Source organism: Gopherus evgoodei, chromosome 6 (genome assembly GCF_007399415.2).
Source record: "Gopherus evgoodei ecotype Sinaloan lineage chromosome 6, rGopEvg1_v1.p, whole genome shotgun sequence".
NCBI classification, from domain to species: domain Eukaryota; kingdom Metazoa; phylum Chordata; order Testudines; family Testudinidae; genus Gopherus; species Gopherus evgoodei.
Window position 1 is genome coordinate 32,178,128 of NC_044327.1, and position 18,824 is coordinate 32,196,951.

Genomic DNA, 18,824 nt, shown 5'->3' on the forward strand with positions numbered 1-18,824 from the left:
GAAGATTGGCAGAGGCCCTGGAGGTTTTCACCTTTCACCCCCCTCAACCATTCAAGTCCTGAGCTCTCCCCCCGCACCCGCACCCCGTGCCATCCCAGCCCTGGGCTCACCCTCCCACACCCTGTGCTGCCCCAGCTCTGGGCTCCCTCCTTCCCCCACACCAGTGCCCTCTCACCCACACACCCCTGCCACCCCTGCCCTGGGCTCTGCCCTCTCCACCCGCACCCCCTGCCATTCCAGCCCTGGGCTCTCCCCCCACCCACCTGCACCCTCCTTCCGCCCCAGCCTTGAGCCACTGGTAACTTGCTCCCAGGGCAGGTCATCCAGCAGGAATTTTGGATGTGCACAGAACACAGACAGGATTGGTTCCCATATGGTTATAGAACTGCAGTAAAGTGGAACAATTTTCAGCTTGTGTGATTGGAGGATATCTGGATGCATATTATAAGACTGTCCTCCATAAATGAGGAAAAGTTGAGGTGCCTTTATTATTCTTTTGTTCCACTCTTTGTTTCTATGGGGAATTTGCCAATGCAATATCACTGTCTCCCTTTTAAACAAATAAAACTAAAAAAAAAAGACAATGGCTGTTGAAAATAGCAATTCCAGTCCTAAACACCACTGGGAAGCATTTCTTCCTCAATTTTATCCTACTTTTTCTACAGCAAATTACAGTGTATCAGTATATTTGATTTGGGAGAAAAGAAGTAACAGCTGCCCAAATTGAGCTTGAGCACTCCTGAATTTTGAGGTGACCAAATCTGGAAGGCAGGTGCTAGATTCCCTTTCTGAGTATTAGCTAAATCTGGAAAGGAAAAGTCAATTTCTGCTTCCATGGTTCAGAAGTGGAAATCCTCCTAAGTGCGTGGTACTGTACCTAAAGCTACCCAGGTCCAGAGCCTCCCCTCCTTTACTTTTCATTTTAAATTCTAGTGGGATCCACATACCTCCCTTGCTAGGCTTCAGATAGAGAGGGGCACTGTCCATTTAGTCCACCTAATTCCTTCTTTGGGGGCTGCAAGGTGAAGTCACACCAGTATCCTTAATCCAGTCTGGGGATCTCTTCTGAAGGGGATATCTGGGCCAAAGCCTTCTTTGGGCACACTTGTTCCCCATTCACAGTGCCACCCCACTCTAGCAGTGACCTCGCCATTCATAGCAAGCTGCAGCACGAGTTTTCAGCTACCATACTCCCTCCCTCTCCCTTTCCTGTTGATAGTGGCCAAGGGAATGCTGGGAAATGTAGTGCTTTCCCTGCTCCAGGGCTGGCTCTATAGGCAGGGAGCTAACCTAGGAACTACAGCTCCCAGGGCCCCCTGTTGGTTCTCAGCTCACAGGCTGGATCCCTGCCAGCTGCCACCCCTGCAAATGGGCTGCCCCACGCAGATGCTTGCTTTGCTGGTGCCTAGAGCCGCCCCTGTGTTCATGCTATTTTATGATAGTTCCTTCAGCAAGAATCATAGTAATTGGTGATGGAAAAAGCCTATTAGACTATCATCTAATCCATAGGTGTAGTTACATGAGAAGGCTGAACTGGGTTAATTTAAACTAGTTTAGTTAAATCAGTGCAAACACCTTCGTAGAGGCTCTTATTTGAGTGCAAGAATGGCTTTGTGTAGTTTAGTTCTTGTCAATTAGGAATGGGTTTAAACCAGACCGAACTAAGCCACTCTTAAACTGAACTAAAACTGCCCACACTTTTGCACTAGTTTGATATCAGTTTAAAAACTGGTTTAAATTAAACCAGTGCAACTTTCTGCTATAGACCAGGCCCATCTTTCTCCAAGTGCTGGGTTTTTCTCTCCGATACATTTTCTAACCTATTTTTAAATGTACAAAGAGATGAAGTATCCATCACTCCCTTTGCAAGATTATTCTACAGCCAGAGATCACTTCAAGGAAGTGCTTCTTAACATTAAGAGAAAATGTTATATTTCCTACTTTTTGTCCAGTAATCCTAGTTATGACCATTATATCACTCTACCTCCTTCTTCTCCATCCTTGGGGCCACAATGTGAATGGCCTCACACTGGTGCCCAAAGGGTTTGGGCCAGCCAGCAAATACATAGTAGAGACACTATCCCAGGTGATCACCTGTGCACTGAGGAGGAGTGGGAGGAAGATGGGGTAATGCATCCCCCAAACTCCAGTCTGGGGAGTTTGCCAGGCACAGGAGGAGTGCATGATGCATCCTTTCACAGAGGGACAGATCCCCACAAGGAATCCTGACTGAGCCAGAGTGCTTCTAATCATTTGCACTTGGCAAAACGCTTAAAACTTTTCATTTTAGACCTGGATTTTGTCACAGTTAACCATGTCTTTGTCACTTCAAGTTTGGATTAGTGCAGTACACTCTAAATGGGGCTTGTATTACATGTATCCTCCATGATTTGCATTGACCACCAAATTATTTCTAGGCGAGTTTAAGGTATGGGTTTTGCTCTACAAAGAACTAGGTGCTGTGGGACTAATTATCTGAGACACTGCTCCTCCTCTTGTAAAATACTATGACAGTTGAGATCAGCCAAAATACTTGAGTTCATAGACCCCTGGGAAGCACGGGTGACCTAGAAATCATTTCTCACCCCTTGGGTTGATATAATCCAGATCTAATGACCTAGAAAAGCTACAGGGTTCATCTGCTTTCTTAGGCTTTTTCCATGGGGTGAGGGATGTTGAATAGTTTGGGAAGGGAGATAAAAGGAAGGAGGAGGAGGGGAGAGAAGTCTAAGCCCTGTTCTACATTCATTATAATTTAGTTAGGTCTTTTCTATACATGAAAATTAATCTAGAATAAGATAGAGTGTGAATATAAAATGGATTAGCGATTCCCAATTAACACCACATACAGATGCTCTTATTTCAGAATTAAAGCACCTTATTCTGAATTATCTTAATCAGTGGAATTCCAGAATAAGAGCAACCACATATGGCGTTATCAAGAATATCTGAGGGACATACATGGTTTACCCATGGCACCTCCTTGCCAGTTGTGCCCCTTCAGCAGCAGAGTGCTGTGGTTCTAAGTAGTTATGATGATGCACGCTTTTCTTCTTTAAACAGAAAATTAAAGAAGGGATAAAATGTGTGAGAGTGTCCATGTGCATGAGATACAGAAGATGAGTGACTGTAAAAATACAATTCCCCTATTAGGTGATCCTTGCATTCTTTCTAAAAATACGTAAAACTCAGTGACAGCTTGGTGCCTTATTACTGTAATTAGAATTCATTCTGAAGAACAAAAAGGGACAGGACAGACACTTTTCCCCATTTCTTTTTAGTGCAGACCAATGACCCTCAGCTTTTAACAGGCGAAGAGTCACTAGTTCATTAAACAAAAGGCCCAACTCTTCATTCCTTATGAGCGAAAAGCTCCCAGTGACTTCAGAAAGTCCCCAAAATAATTACACATCATACACTGCCCAGTCCTGCAAGGAGTCAATGGAGATTATGCCTGCTCCCCATCTCTTAGGAGGTGCCCAGGTTCAAGCCCACAATATACAAATGTATATATAATGATTATATCAGAAAGAAACTCTGTCTCCTCTTAGTTTGCTATCATGGAGTAAATGTGGATTCAATCACTCCATCTGTGTGCTTTCTGAGGGGTTGTGTTTCAGTTTCTGAATCTTTAAAAAACAAAGTAGTTGCCATCTTCGTTAGGACCTCTCATGATACCCTATTCATACAAGAAAAAAGAACCACATTCTAGGCTAGGCCGAAAAGCCACCTGCTTGAGCGCCATTGCTCTGGGCATTTTGAGTAAACTCGTTGTTGGAGGGCAAGAGAACTGATTCAGTGAGGTACTGAGGTCAGTCAAAAGGATGTCTTGGCCAATGCATTTAGAGAGCCATTAGTGAGACAGGTCAGACTGAGTTTGCATTAAGATGCTGTACAATCAATATATTTGGCTTTCAAATGGCTGTTTTGATGATACAAGAAATATCCATTTTGATGAATTCTGTTTTTTTTTAAATCAATAAATGTACCATTTATTTACCTTTCAACTTCCTTGTTCTCCATTAACCTCTGATAAAATGCAAAAAGTTGCACATATGCAGTGCTAAGGCTGTAGATAAGGACTCAAAAGTCAGGAAATGATAGAGTTCAGGTTGCCCAAAAATCTTTAACTCTGTCCATTTGTGCTTATGCCTTATGATAGAATGTAATTACTGACTAAAGTCTCTGCGCTGTGCTTTGCAATATTTCTCTTTCTTTTACTCCTACGCTATTTCTTGAAACTTTGACCTTTTCACTCTTCTGGCAAAGAGGATGAAATCATTTCCCTACTAAAGTCAGTGGCAAAATTCCCATTGACTTTAATGGAACTCAGGTTTCACCAAGAATGTTCAGACTTACAGCAAGTGTTTATATGGGAAACTGCTAATCACAGACCTCCACTTTTGAAAACTTATGGTACTTCTTCTCTTCCAGATATGCACAAACTTTGGGCTGATTATTATTTCACACTGCACAAAGATTTGTTCAGTCATGTAGTGCAACATTCTTCACAGAGACAAACAGTCCTACAGACCTTACTATTCTTTCATGGGAGTGGGGCACAGTCACCCCAGAATCATAAAAAGCTTGGAATACACTTTAGACACCTGCTACTGGCCAATTAGAGGGAAAATATATTGCAAAGTTTTGTCCTCAGCACACTATTTGCCTGTCTAGTCCATGAATCTTGGTTCAAAGAACTTATAAAACATATGTCTTCTACAAGACTCTTCCAAAGGTTCACTGCAGATATCACTAACCCTCCATTGACTCCCAAAGGTAACAAATGTATGTGTTTGCTACTGAGAATTGTTTTCACTAATTTGTTAATTTATATCCTATGCCTTATTAAAAAGCCTGCACCATTACTAAATATTTATTTAAGTATTACAATCATGATCAAGGTGTGCTGGAATCCTTACATTAGTTGAATCCAATCTAGTAGTTGCAATTGTAACTGAGTTTCTTTTGTAAGTCCAATTGTAGCACACCTCTAAAATATACCAAAAAGTCACAATGGCTTCAAAATTGGTAAGCTAAATCTGGAACAGTTCTACAAAATCTGTTCTATAACATCTTAAATAGATACTTATTTTATATAGTGAAAAAATGTTTCTTCAATGAGCCATAAGTGAGCTGGAAAAGTGAACCGAAAAGACCAAAACCCAGAAACCATATTTTGTGATTCAAAAAGCAAAGCAAAAGAAAACAAACAAAAACACAAATAGGGTTAATGCCTACAAAAAAGAGTCGGATGCATGAAAAGCTACTTACAAAGCAGGTACCTTTCTGACTGCTTTGGAATTTAAAATGAACTGATTTGTTGCTAATCTTTTGAGGTACTAGTCTCTCACCTTCTGAATTCAGCAAGAGCTGAAGGTATACAGCTTCTATGAGGATTTGGATGCCAACAGAACAGTCCCAAGAAATCTACTTATAGGCTCGCAACTTTACAGCGAAAGCTGTACGAGGGAGTGGGTTACAAAAGGAGTCCTGCAATGTGATAACCCACATGCTGCTGTGTTTTATTTAATGCACTAAGAGATGTATAAGGCTCAGAAAGGATGACAAAAGGAGGTTTGATGTAAAATATAGCAAGTGGAGATTCTATTTTGTGAAAAATCCAAATGGAAAACGCTAAAATACCATACTTTGATCTAAATTAAATTTTTAGAACACTATCTCCTGTTTGGGTTTTTTTTGGAAGTTATGCAGAAACAATGATGACAGATCTCTTTGGGAAGCTAAAAGGAATCATAGGGTCTCATCAGTATTAATGTCACTACAGAGAAAACAAACAAAAAGAACTTATTACCTCCTTACTTTCTTTATTGGTAGAAAATGTATAGTATGGTCTCAGATGATATATCTGTATTACCTAGAGCACATGAAGCATTGGGATGGAAATTGCATTATGTCAATCCATAAAGGGTGCTTTCTAAGATGACATTCTTCTAGGTTCTTTTAATACCAATAACACACTACATGCAGCATATGTATGGTAATACGTAGCAATTACCTACTTTATTCATAGTATATTTATAGGAATACTTTCTCTCATGTATTTATACTTTATTACTGCAAGACTAAAGAAAAATCAGAGGATCATGAATGTAGTAATTGTAGCATTTTTTTCAAATGGTATATTTAATAAATATTTTAAGATTAAAGAAATCCCACCAACTCTTCAACCCTCAGCCCATAATAAGAAATGAAGTAAATAACTTTATTGAAACAAATATCTAAGATGAGATATTCTGCAAAAGGCTTAAACGTAAATGCCATAGCTTAGTGGACTGGGTTAATGAGCCACTGAAGGAAATTGGGTAGTGTATTCAAACAAATTAGCCACCAATTTATGTCAAGCAAAAGCTCCTTTCAAGCAAAATAGTTTATAATATAAATCCTTGTTAGCTAGACAATTTCATACAAGCTAACTGCATCTAGATGTTAGCTTTGAGCGGACACTGGGCTGAGTTCGCATCTCCAGTAGTAAAGAGTTTACTGTGTTTGGGTTTGTGTAGACTGAGAAAATAAATCAGCTTTGTAAACACACACACACACACACACACACACACACACACACACACACACGCACACACACACACACACACACACATTTTAACTAAGAAATTGAATATGACTTTGCACCTAGCATAGACATTTTTGCACATAGCATAAACAGAGAGATCTATGTTTAAAAATGTATTAGTTGGTCATTGTGTCTTCTAGGGATGGGCTGACTATGAGCAGCAAACATATTTCAAACAAATCCCAATCTGGACAAACTCTTCATGGTGTTGGTTAAACACACTGAGCTACACCTCATGAGACACTGTGTCCATATCCTTAATTAACTGTTCAGAAGCTATGACAACATATTTAAAAATATGTTAGGTTCCACTCAAGATGGATTTCTAACAACAACCAAACTTGTCTACATTAGTGCAACAAAAAGCCTTGGAAAAGCTTTCAAAACATTTACCAATGCAAATAATATGCAAATTTTAAAGTTCCGAAGTAGGCAAACAGTACGTGTACTTCCAAAAATCATCAGTTCCTCCTCAAATCTATCACGTATCCTGATTATGGATACATAAATCCTCCCACATAAGTATATTGAGTCTCTCTTTTCTCTCATTAATTTTGCCACTCCTCCCAACACATTACTTTTCTTTCCTCTGCTGTTCTTAACCATCAATTCTATTTCTCCCTGCAATTCATTAGTGCGCACACCTCCAGGCTCTCCCTTTCAGTTCCTCCTCCCTTCAATGTACCCCTTAAGCAAGGCTCCTGCCTTAGCAATTGCTGTTCTTATACTGCAGCTCCCTCCCTCTCTTCCTTCCCCCAATGGCTACTCATCCCAAGGCCTGGTCAAAAGTTTTCCATCCAAACATTTGTTCACTAGAAAACGGGGTTTTCAACTAAATGAAAGTTTTTGCAAACAGTATTTACTATCCTCAAAAAAAAAACAACAATTTTTTCCCATCAGAAAGCCATTTTCCATCAGTTTTGGTTGAAAATTTCAGTTTGCAGCAGTTTTTGGTTTTTCAGTAGAAAGATGAAATTTTCATGGGCAATTGCGATTCAGATTAAACATTTGCGGTTTTCATCTACATTTAGCACAGAACTCCCTCTCCCCCCATTTTCTGATCAGCTCTTCTCTGGGCTTCTCCCCTAGTAGCCTCTGGGTGCCTGATGGAGGAGAGCGGAAAAGCCAGTCAGCAACTGGATCACAGCAGTTAGCCCTGGCTACTCTCATGCTGTCCAAAGCTGGAGACTCAGTAGGGCAGGTGGAGGAACCAGAAAGTAGACCTGAAAGCTAAGATCTTTTGGTGAGTTGACATTTTCAGCCCTGAAAATACCACAGTAATTGTGGTATCTATTTGATGTAAAAGGGAGACAGCCAAAAGTGGAGAACTAGCTACTCTGCTGCAGCGCTAGGAGCATTTTAGAAACAACTTCATTTATTCACTCTCACTACGAACATTGAAATCAGTTGGGTTAGATGAATGTAACTGAGGGCACAGTTTTTCTGAACTAGTACCTGAGGAGAGTGTTTAAACTGCTCTGCTCTTCTAGTATCACCATTCAGATATGTATAGAGTAGTCTAGATTAGTGTCCCTAATCTTTTTCGTTTGGCAGGCGCCGTATGACGAGCCATGGAGGACCGTGGTGGCGGATGATCATGCGCCGAAATGCCGCCAACAAGCGGCAATGTCAATAGACGTCGCCGCCAAAATGCTGCTGTCACATTATTGATTTGAACTGGGACCAAATAGAACATGGTTGCAACCAAAGTCCTATCGTGGCACCAAATCTTGTATAAAGGGGGTCAAATGAGGTGTCTAAGACAAGGTTATAGTTTGCTGGTTATGATTATACTGTCTATACATGTGTATCAATTTTGTAGTTGAAGTTATGAATATTGGCTCTATACTGTCTGTATTTCAAACTTATGCTATGCTTCTGGGAAACATCCCAGACAAGTTGGTGTTAGCTCTGCCTAGCCTGCTTGATGCCCCATTAAGGACCATCAGCTATACAATTGACCACTGAGAGAAGACAGACACACCTTGTAACTCAGCAAAGTATGCAGGACCTTGCCCACATGACCCCAGACTCCATTTTGCTGTAATTTTCCACAGTAAGAAGAAAGAGGTGTTCTTACACCTGGAAAAGACTATAAAAGACTGATGCCTCATCTCCATCTTGTCTTCAATCCTGCTCCATACCTCTGGAAGGATTTTGCTACAAAAAGGACTGATGACTCATCCCAGCTGTGGATATATTCCAGAGACTTGTTTTGAACCTGCAGTTTATTCTATTGCTGCTGCAAGCCTGAACCAAGAACTTTGCCATTACTGTATGTAATTGATTCCATTTAACCAATTCTAGCTCTCATCTATATCTTTTTCCTTTTATGAATAAACATTTAGATTTTAGATTCTAAAGGATTGGCAACAGCATGATTTGTGGGTAAGATCTGATTTGTATATTGATTTGGGTCTGGGGCTTGGTCCTTTGGGATCAGGAGAACCTTTTTTCTTTTACTGGGATATTGGTTTTCATAACCATTTGTCCCCATAACGAGTGGCACTGGTAGTGATACTGGGAATCTGGAGTGTCTAAGGGAATTGCTTGTGTGACTTGTGGTTAGCCAGTGGGGTGAAACCAAAGTCCTCTTGGTTTAGTTTGCCTTACAGGTGGAAAAACCCAGCCTTGGGCTGTGACTGCCCTGTTTTAAGCAGTTTGTCCTGAACTGTCACTCTCATTTGGGTCCCGCCAGAACCAGCATCGTTACAGCCGCCAACAAGCATCATCATCCAGAGGCATCAGCGGCATTTCGGTGGCGACGCCTCTGGATGACGCTGCTTGTCAGCAGCATTTCTGTGGATGCTCGTCTGCTGGCCAGTATGCAGACGCACTTAGATGCCCCAGTGGACGCCATGGTGCCCGCAGGCACTGCATTGGTGACCTCTGGTCTAGATAATAGCCAGGGTTCATCCATATTACTGTTCCTTCCAGCTTGAAGAAAAAATACTAAAAAAGAAGGATAGGATGTGACTTAATAGTTTCACTGCTGCCTTAATGTAGTTGATATGTGATGGTCCAGGAACTTGCACAAGACTTTGAAATGCATATATTCCAATGTAACATTACAAAGGAAGATCAATGCATTCCTGTGCAGCACAGAAACTTCCGTGTGGATCAGTTGTCAAGACTAGGGTGACCAGACAGCAAGTGTGAAAAATTGGGACAGTGGGTGGGGGGTAATAGGAGCCTATATAAGAAAAAGAGCCCAAAATCAGGTCTGTCCCTATAAAAACGGGACATCTGGTCACCTTAGTCAAGACATTAAAATGGGAAAGTTTTTCCAGATGAAGAGATAGCAGAACTCTCTTTTATACAGTCCATTTATAATTTTGAAGTGGACAGATCATTTAATCAACTGTGGGGCGGGGAAGTGAGAGGAGGGATGGAATGTATATACATTTATGTTATTGTAATAATGATTTCTACTCATTTGGCACTAGAGTCTGCTCTCAATTAGAATAGTGGAAAACTGGAATATCTCCACTAATTTCAGTGCTGTTGTAAATAATTTCATTGCTGTAAAGGGAGGAACTTGAAAATGTACAGCAAAAAACATTTTCAATTCATACAAGTCACTTTTATCCAGTGAGAGTCAGTATTTAACAAATCCAGAAATATAAAAGCCGTATGGTCCAACATTGGAAAGAAGGCATCAGAAAGAACTGCAGTTCAATACAAAAATAACATAAAGAGGCAGGCACTTTGAAATTCACAGTTGTGATTTCAAGATGGCTGTGTTACAGGAAGCAAAGTTGTAACATTAAATACTTTTCAGACAGTCATCATATAGTTAGCTTGAGCTAACTAACTTGCACATACTACAGTGCTGTACATATTGACTTGGATTTTTCTAAACATTAAGAAACAAATGATATTTTATGGGTATGACATAAAATCACTCTGACAACATGCAGCTATGAAACTGACATTCCCCCTCCAAGATGGCAGTGGAATTTTTCTTTTGATCTATTTGTTGGAGCACTGCATAACATGGATGAGTGCAGTTTGATCTCAATGGAACAAATATTACCTTCCCAGACTATGTAGAATACAAACTAGGTAATTTTTGTTTTGGTATCTAACTTCATGAAGGAAGAGAGAAGACTTATGAATGGCCTAGTCACAATTAAGTTCTCCTAATTCTTTTACAAATGAAGATAAATATTCAAAAAGAATCAGGTACCATTAAGCTTAGAAGAATTGTTTAATATTCTTCTGCTTCTTTGAGGCATGTTATAGTGAAGAGGTAGGTTTTACTGTATGACCTGGAGATATAGAGGAAAGGACTTTTCTCAATATCCTTTAGGAGGATATTGCAGAGCCTTTAATCTGCTGTTGAGAAGGTTTGAGCGCCAGCTTCATTGAATCTATACAAAGGCTCTGCTATGCGTAGTACAGATGACCACAGTGGCCATAGGAAGTCATGGAAGAAGAGGCAGTCTCTGAGATAACATGGGCAGATTCTGTTTAGGGCTTTGTAAATCAGAAACTTGAATGGGGAAGCAGCATAAACTGTGAAGCATAATATGTTGTCTTTGACTTATCCTTTATAGGAGCCAAGCTGCCATATTCAGTAATAGTCACAATCATGTGCAGCAGGCATCGCAGGCCAGGGGAAGTTGAATCTCCCCAAACAGCCAGGGGTGGCCCCGCCCACGCTCTGTCCCGAGGATTCCACCTGCTTCCTACTCTGCCCATGTGGCCCGGGTGGTTCACGTGCCGCCCATGGCCACAGTTTCTTCTGGAACTTCTTACCTAGGGCCAGTTACAGAGCATTACATCAGCCTGAAGGTGATGAATTCATGAAGCATTGTAGCTTGGTCATTTTCTGAGAGAAATATATACAGCATTCTTACTAGCCTAAGGTGGAGAATTGTGCTTTTGGCAGCAAATACTATTTGATTGTTCTGGGTCAGTAATAGCCAAGGGCTACATGCTTTTTCTGTTTCTGTCTAACTGGTTTTTCAATGGAAAATTGGATTCTCAATTTTTTGTCAAAAAACTAAACACCCGAAAATCAAAAAGAAAAATCACCCCCCAAAATATTTTATTCTGGAAATGCCATTGTGGTTCCTCATGGGACTTCTCTATGGGCCAAGCTCCCCAGCTAGCCTTTATCTCACATGATGCACGGCGTCTACTCACCAAGAGGGGGACCACGGTACATCATGGGAGATGTAGTTTGATTAGAGAGCCCAGCCTCTAAAAGAGAACGGGGACATGAGGCACCACAGTGGCATTTCTGAATCAAAATATTTTCACTTGCAGTCAAAGTATGGATTTTGATATTTTTGTCAAAAAGTTAAAATTTTCTGCAGGAAATTCTCCCTCCCCCCTCATTTTCTGACTATGTCTAACAACCTCACTGTTGCTTGGGAACAATATAAACCAGAAGCTGCTTATTCACTGGGATATCTGTCACACAGAACTGTCTGTGCTGAAGGAAAAAGGTTAGATAGAGCTGTGTGACAGCTTTTCATTAGTACAGTTCCACAGTATAATTATATTTGAAATTAGCAATTTTTTTCAAGCATTTTATTCACTGGTGGAGGCGGCGGGGAAGAGGAGCGGTCAGAAAGTCAAATACTATGGCTGGGTAATGTACTGATCATTAATAAGCTAACATTTATAGTCATGCAAGATAAGGAAAGTCCAATCTTATGTTCCAAACCATAAAGTTGACTGCCACAAGGTCAGAAATGAAATTCCTCTCTCTCATTTCACATTCAGGTACATCTGAGATACTTATGCTAACAGAGGCAAGATATCAGAATAGATGGTACAACATTTTGAACATGTTGAGCAAATCCTTATGTTTCTAATGGCAGTTTGTTACTTGACTAACGTAGCACATTATTTGATTTAATATGACGTCTATGCTATTATGACAAAATAGGAATAAAGTAGTTTGAATTAATATAACACATTGTATAAGGCTATGTCTACACTTAAAATGTGTAGGTGCAGCACTTCAGTGTAATCCACCCCCCTGAGAGGCAGTCACTAGGCAGACAGAAGAATTCCAGTACTTCTACATCGGTTAAGTTGACCTAACTACATCTCTCAGGGATGAGGATTTTTCACACCTCAGAGAGACACAGCTGTAGACTAGCCCTAAGTGTACCAGCTGGACAACCATGCAAAATGCAGCAAAGCTTCAACTTTTATGGTCTTCCATGCGAGTCGGCAGCCAGTTCCATCTAAGAAAGAGGCCAGCATCTTGCAGCATGGGAGGGGAAGCTAGTGAAAACAGAGTACTCACTGACTTGCAGGAGCAGGCCTTTGGCTATGAGATGCTACATGTTTTATTTCTCTGAGGAACTAACGCATATACAAGAAACAAAAACAAAATCATAATAAAACAAATAGTTTTGAAGACCTCTTTTCAAAAATCCTATATTTCAGCTTGATTTTGGATACGGAAAATATCTCATTTTAACGAAAAAAACCCTCCCTGAGCTATTTGTCTCATATATGCAGCATTAGAAATGAATATGAACATGGCCAATTTTTACAGCAGCCTCAAGCTGGTCTTCAACTTTGAATGTGCAATTAATTACAAGTCCAAATGCTACTGTTATCACCCATTTGGGAGATGCAATCAGGTAGTTAGATAATAGTCCCTGATTCTGCAAACATTTATCTCCCAACTGAGGGAAACATCCCAATTAAGGAAATGTTGACTGCACTAGGACTTAAACATGTAATTAAAGTTAAACATGTCTCAATGCTTTCCTGAGTCAGAGCTATAAGCACTGACCTTCTAAGTTAATCACAAGACTCCCATTGGTTTCACTGGGCATTGGATAGGCCCTAAGTACTTCCTACTTATAAATGTTAGCAGGATTGGAATCTTAATGTTAACATCTGTGTTTAAGTTAACTATGCCCTCAAAATTATGCCAGAAAAACTGGAAGGCATTTTAAAAAATCAGATTAACTCATAGCTGTTGAATAATTCAGAAGACTGAGGTCATTAACTAATTCTTCTCAGACTTTGTGGTTAGGTCATCCATAAATGAACATATCTTATTGAATGTGTTATGTCAAAGCCACAGTATAAAATATATAGATATAAGTATACATTATATACTAGTATATACTTACTAGTATATATGTAATATTTACTTCAATGAAAACATTATCCGTTGTATGTCTTTATCTGAAAGAAACAAAACTGCAAATGCAAGTGACAAAAATGTAAAAAAAAAAAGAACGATGGCGGATCACACTGTGTCGGTGAAATCATGCAAAGAGGAAATACATAATACCTTAAAAGAAGGAAGAAGAAAAAAAGAAAGAGCAAACACGTAAAAGGCACTAAAAAGACTTACAAAAAGCAAATACAAACAATGCTAAAATATTTCTTACCTTCTTCAGTCATTGAGTCATAATATTTTAGTTTTCCATATGATCCAAGCTCTACAACATTACAATAAAAGACACAAAGATAAGGAACTAGCAGACGTTCAAAAAATCTACACATTTGCACATGTGCTTAATAAAGTTCAGAGTGATTATGTAAAATTTCTGCAGAATTATAGGCATACATGGATTGTTGAAATTGTGAATGATTTTTTTCACTGCAAATTTCAGAAGTCACTTGCTACAGTGAAGTGACTTGACTGGATGGGATTTGGGGACAAGCACTATAGTTAAGGACTAAGACTATATCTACACTAGAGACCTTACAGAAGCACAGCTGTACTGCTTCACCTGTGCTGCTGGAAGGTCTCCTATTAGCTTCCTTGTGCTGGAGGGAGAGAGCTCTCTCGCCTGCATAATTAAACCACCTTCAATGACCAGCGGTAGCTATGTCAGCAGGAGAGCATCTCCAACTGACAGAACGCTGTCCGCACCGGTACTTTTGTCAGTGAAACTTATATTGGTCAGGGGTGTGGTTTTTTTCACATGCCTGACTGACAAAAGTTTTACTGACAAAAGTACTAGTGTAGACATAGCCTAACTTTCCGAGAGATGAGTGATTTGTGGTACCATCATTTATTTTAGATACTTTACAGAGACCCGAGTTGCAGAAGTGCTGAGAACCTGCCCTTTGCAAATCAAGTTCTTTTCATGTGTTTCATGTTGGGCACCCAAAAATTGAGGCACCCCAAATGACAGTCACTTTTTGAAAATGCATGACCTAATGAATGGGACTGGGTCTCTAGGTTTGGAATCTAAAAACAAAGGTTCTAATGGTGGTTCCGATGCTGACTTGTTGTCTGAACGTGGATAGTTAACTTAGACTTAGTTTTATCATCTGTAAAGCTAGATAATTTGTATTTACCTACTCCATGGGGTTATGTGACATCTACTTAAAAATGTTTGTAAAGAGCTATATGTGTACACAGTATTTATTAAGGCCAGTCAGTGGAAGAAGAAGGAATAGAACTTCGGAGGACCGTCCTGACACTCAAGCCTGTGATTAATCGTCTAGAGAATTTGGTTTTTGTGAGGCATCACCTCCTCTTCATCCAGAAGTTCATTTTTTTCTGTGAAACTGTTTCTTTCCAGTTTTGCATGATTCATTATGAATAATTTCCAGTCTTCCAAAATGTTATGTAAAATGATATTTGAGGGATTCAAAATCATGCAAAATGTCCTGGAGAAAAATTTTGCATAAATGTGACGTTTTTCATCAATTTCACTCAGTTCTATCTTTAATGTAAAACTTTAATAATTGCACTTCTGAGTATTCAACACTTAACAGCAATAGCAATCTTAAAATTTATAGATATCTAACAAGCTGATGAGGAATTTTCAGATCAATTATTCTTTCCTCATATTCATGAAAGCACTTAAGAAATTAATTATAAAAATGCTAGCCCATTATTTTGTTCTTAGCCCATTGTTTGGAGCTGATGTACTGCATGTTCTATTCAAAGAGTTGTTTTCACTTGGGTAAATTTCAATAGACATCTTGATCTTAGTTTTCATTCTAAGATATTATAATGATATGCAAATCTGGTATTTAAAAAGATCCTTTGTTTCCACTAACAATTTCAAACACTTGATTCTGTTAGATGAGCATTTCTGAGGCCACTTATGTGATACAGGGAAAACTGGCATAAAAATAAAGTCTGCAGTCTTTTCTTTATAACTATGATTTTTAAAGTGCTGTACACTTTACACTATTCTCTGTAAAAGGTTGTGTTACATGAATAATCAACATATTAGCAAAAATTGATCATATGTAATGATATGTATTCATATTTGTACAGTCTCTGTTCTTTTCTCCATGAGTATGTAAATGTGCACACATACATATACATGTGTATAAATGTTATCATTAGTCTCATTTAGAGCAAAGAGAAGTTTACTGAAGAAAGGGTTTTATATAGTTTTGTAAAAGTCTTTCTGTAACAAAGGAAGTTCTAGTCTGTACATGCTGGTTTTAATCCTAAAAAAAAAAAAAAACGGTGATGATTTAGCACCTGAATTCCTTACCCAGAGAAAACTCCCACTGACTTCAGTGTGGACTTTCCCTGAGTAGGGAGCTCAGGACTGGATACATTGTTTAGTTAGAACTCTGGTTATCTTAACTACAGGCTTCAAATTTTAACAGTTCATCCTCTTTTAAACTTGCTCTCCCTGATGTCTGTCCCAGTTCCCCTGGGATCAAATGCACTGAAGACTTGGGAGAGAAGCCAGCGGAGGTTCTTGACAGACAGAAGAGTGAAAGGAGGCCCTAAAGGAAAGAGGAGCAGTGAAATGGGACCAGGAAGCAGATGCATGGGAACAAGACAGCTGATAAGGGGATGGATATAGTAATCAGGAAAGAAGGGGCCAGTAGGGAGGGGAGCAAATGGAGTAGGGGATAGGAAGGGAATACAGCACTGTGGGAAAGAAGTCATCTACCCAAGAGAGGGTGGGAAACTGACAAAACAATAGTGTGGAAAGGCACTAGTGTAAGACAGGGGACCTGTTGGGAATGGGATGAGACACAGAGGAGATTTCCAACAAAGGAAGGGTGAAGAACATAGACTCAGATACCCAGGCAGAAGAAAGCAAAATCACAGTAGAAGGGCACAAGAGGCAATATAAAGGAAAGAAGACATATGGTTGTGTTCCTGGAGTTTAGATATAGTGGGTATGCTGCCAAGACCAGTAATTTCAGACTAAAAGGATTTAAAATAGTGTAAGTCTCACATTGTTAGAAAAACTACTGTCCTGGAAACTCAGACCTTGCAGGTGAGAATACATTCCCCAAAGCTTTTATAGTCCTGCTCATGATTTGCACAATCAAGAGGGTAGTGAGCGCACTGCACACTGACTGCGCTATTTTACAGTCCACTGTACTTACTGATGTGAGTTATCCCATTAACTTGAATAAGACTACTTGGGTGAGTATGTGCTAGTCAATAGCAGTATAGGTAAAAGAATTGAGTGCTAAATGGATACAACAAAAATGAGAGTAAAAATGTTAGCAATGTCCATTCTGTCACACTTTACCACTTGGTATGTCATCTTTGGAGTTCCATGGATGCAGGCATTTCCAAGACTAAAGCTCTTGCATGGGAATTGCAGCAGTGATAGGTCACGGTGAATAGAGCATGACACAGACCTGCTGAAATATCTGGGGATTAAAATCCAGTAAACAGACAATATAGGATGCGATATGATATAACTAACTTTAAGATTCTCTCCTCAGATTGAGCCTACTTTCTGAAGATTTAGGCCAAAATTTTCAGACTTTGGTGCCAAAAATTGGGCACCAAAATCTATATATACAAATTTGTTGTTAAAATATTTCACATTAATATTAACCTGATATAAACCTTCCAACAGGTAGATATTACTGAGTACATATTTTGCACCTATTGTGCAAAAACTAGGCTGTCTTACTGCCACCAGAGTCTCATATCTTGGAATGTGACAGCTTCTGTTGCACAAGCCCTGGAGTGCATCTGACCTTTGGGGTTCATCTGAAATCTTCCCATTGTAATAGATCTTTCATTTTTATCATCTTGCCATTGAAAGATATTTTAATTAGGGAGGGAGTGAACTGGTGTGCACACACTCAAAAACATGGAGACCTGAGAAAAGGGTGGGAATTTGGGAGGAGTATGGGCTGTTGTAGCAGGGATAAAGGTGAGACAAGACAGAACTGGTGGGGAGGGATCAAATCAGTATCTTAAAGGTCTGTATACTAATGCGAGAAGTATAGGGAATAAGCAGGAAGAACTCAAAATGCTAGTAAATAAACACAACTATGACATAGTTGGCATCACAGAGACTTGGTGGGATAATCGGCATGACTGGAATATTAGTATAGAAGGGTACAACTTGCTCAGGAAGGACAGCCAGGGAAAAAAGGGATGAAGTGTTTATTACCTTATACATTAAAAATGTATATACTTGGACTGAGGTTGAGATGGAAATGGTAGATGGAAATAGGAGACAGGCTTGTTGAAAGTCTCTGGGTAAGGATAAAAGGGGTAAAAACAAGAGTGATGTCATGTTAGGGGTCTACTACAGACCACCTAACCAGGAAGAAGAGGTGGATGAGGCTTTTTTTAAGTAACTAACAAAATCATCTAAACCACAGGAATTGGTCATAATGGGGGACATCAACTACCCAGACATATGTTGAGAAAACAACATAGCTGGCACAGATTATCCAACAAATTCTTGGAATGTACTTGAGACAATTTTTTTATTTCAGAAGGTGGAGAAAGCTACTGGGGAGAGGCTGTTCTAGATTTGATTTTGACAAATGGGGAGGAACTGGTTGAGATCTGGAAGGAGAATGCAGCTTTGGTAAAAATGATTATGAAATGGTAGAGTTCATGATTTTAAGGAATGGTAGGAGGGAAGCCAGCAAAATAAAGACTATGGATTTCAAGAAGGCAGACTTCAGCAAACTCAGGGAGTTGGTAGCTAAGATCTCATGGGAAGCAAGTCTATATATTTCATTGTAGAATTGCACCTAAGACAGAAAGAACCATATAATTACTCAATCAGTAGTACAGTAATAATTTTGAATAACAAAACTGATTGTTCATTTGTTCAATGCCATATTCCATGTAAAATGCACCCAGGCTCTTTGTTGACAGATTGAGTTTTGGATGCTTTGGTACTTTGCATAAGCTTTTATGGAATGAAAGGCTTGAGCCCAGAATTTGAGGGCCACATTTACCACTGTTATAATAGTGAAATGCTCACTGACACTGTACTCACTTATGCCAGCAGTGAGTTTGGCCCAAAGTATCCCAAAATGCTAC

The 18,824-nt window shown here is 39.6% G+C and overlaps 1 protein-coding gene across 1 annotated transcript in view; it reads right to left on the reverse strand.

Annotated features, from left to right (window-relative positions):
* Positions 1-18,824, reverse strand: part of SLC24A2 (solute carrier family 24 member 2) — a 189,697-nt gene that overhangs the window by 52,330 nt on the left and 118,543 nt on the right. The window contains 1 exon segment of the mRNA XM_030567450.1: positions 13,969-14,019. Coding sequence (XP_030423310.1) covers positions 13,969-14,019 — 51 coding nt within the window.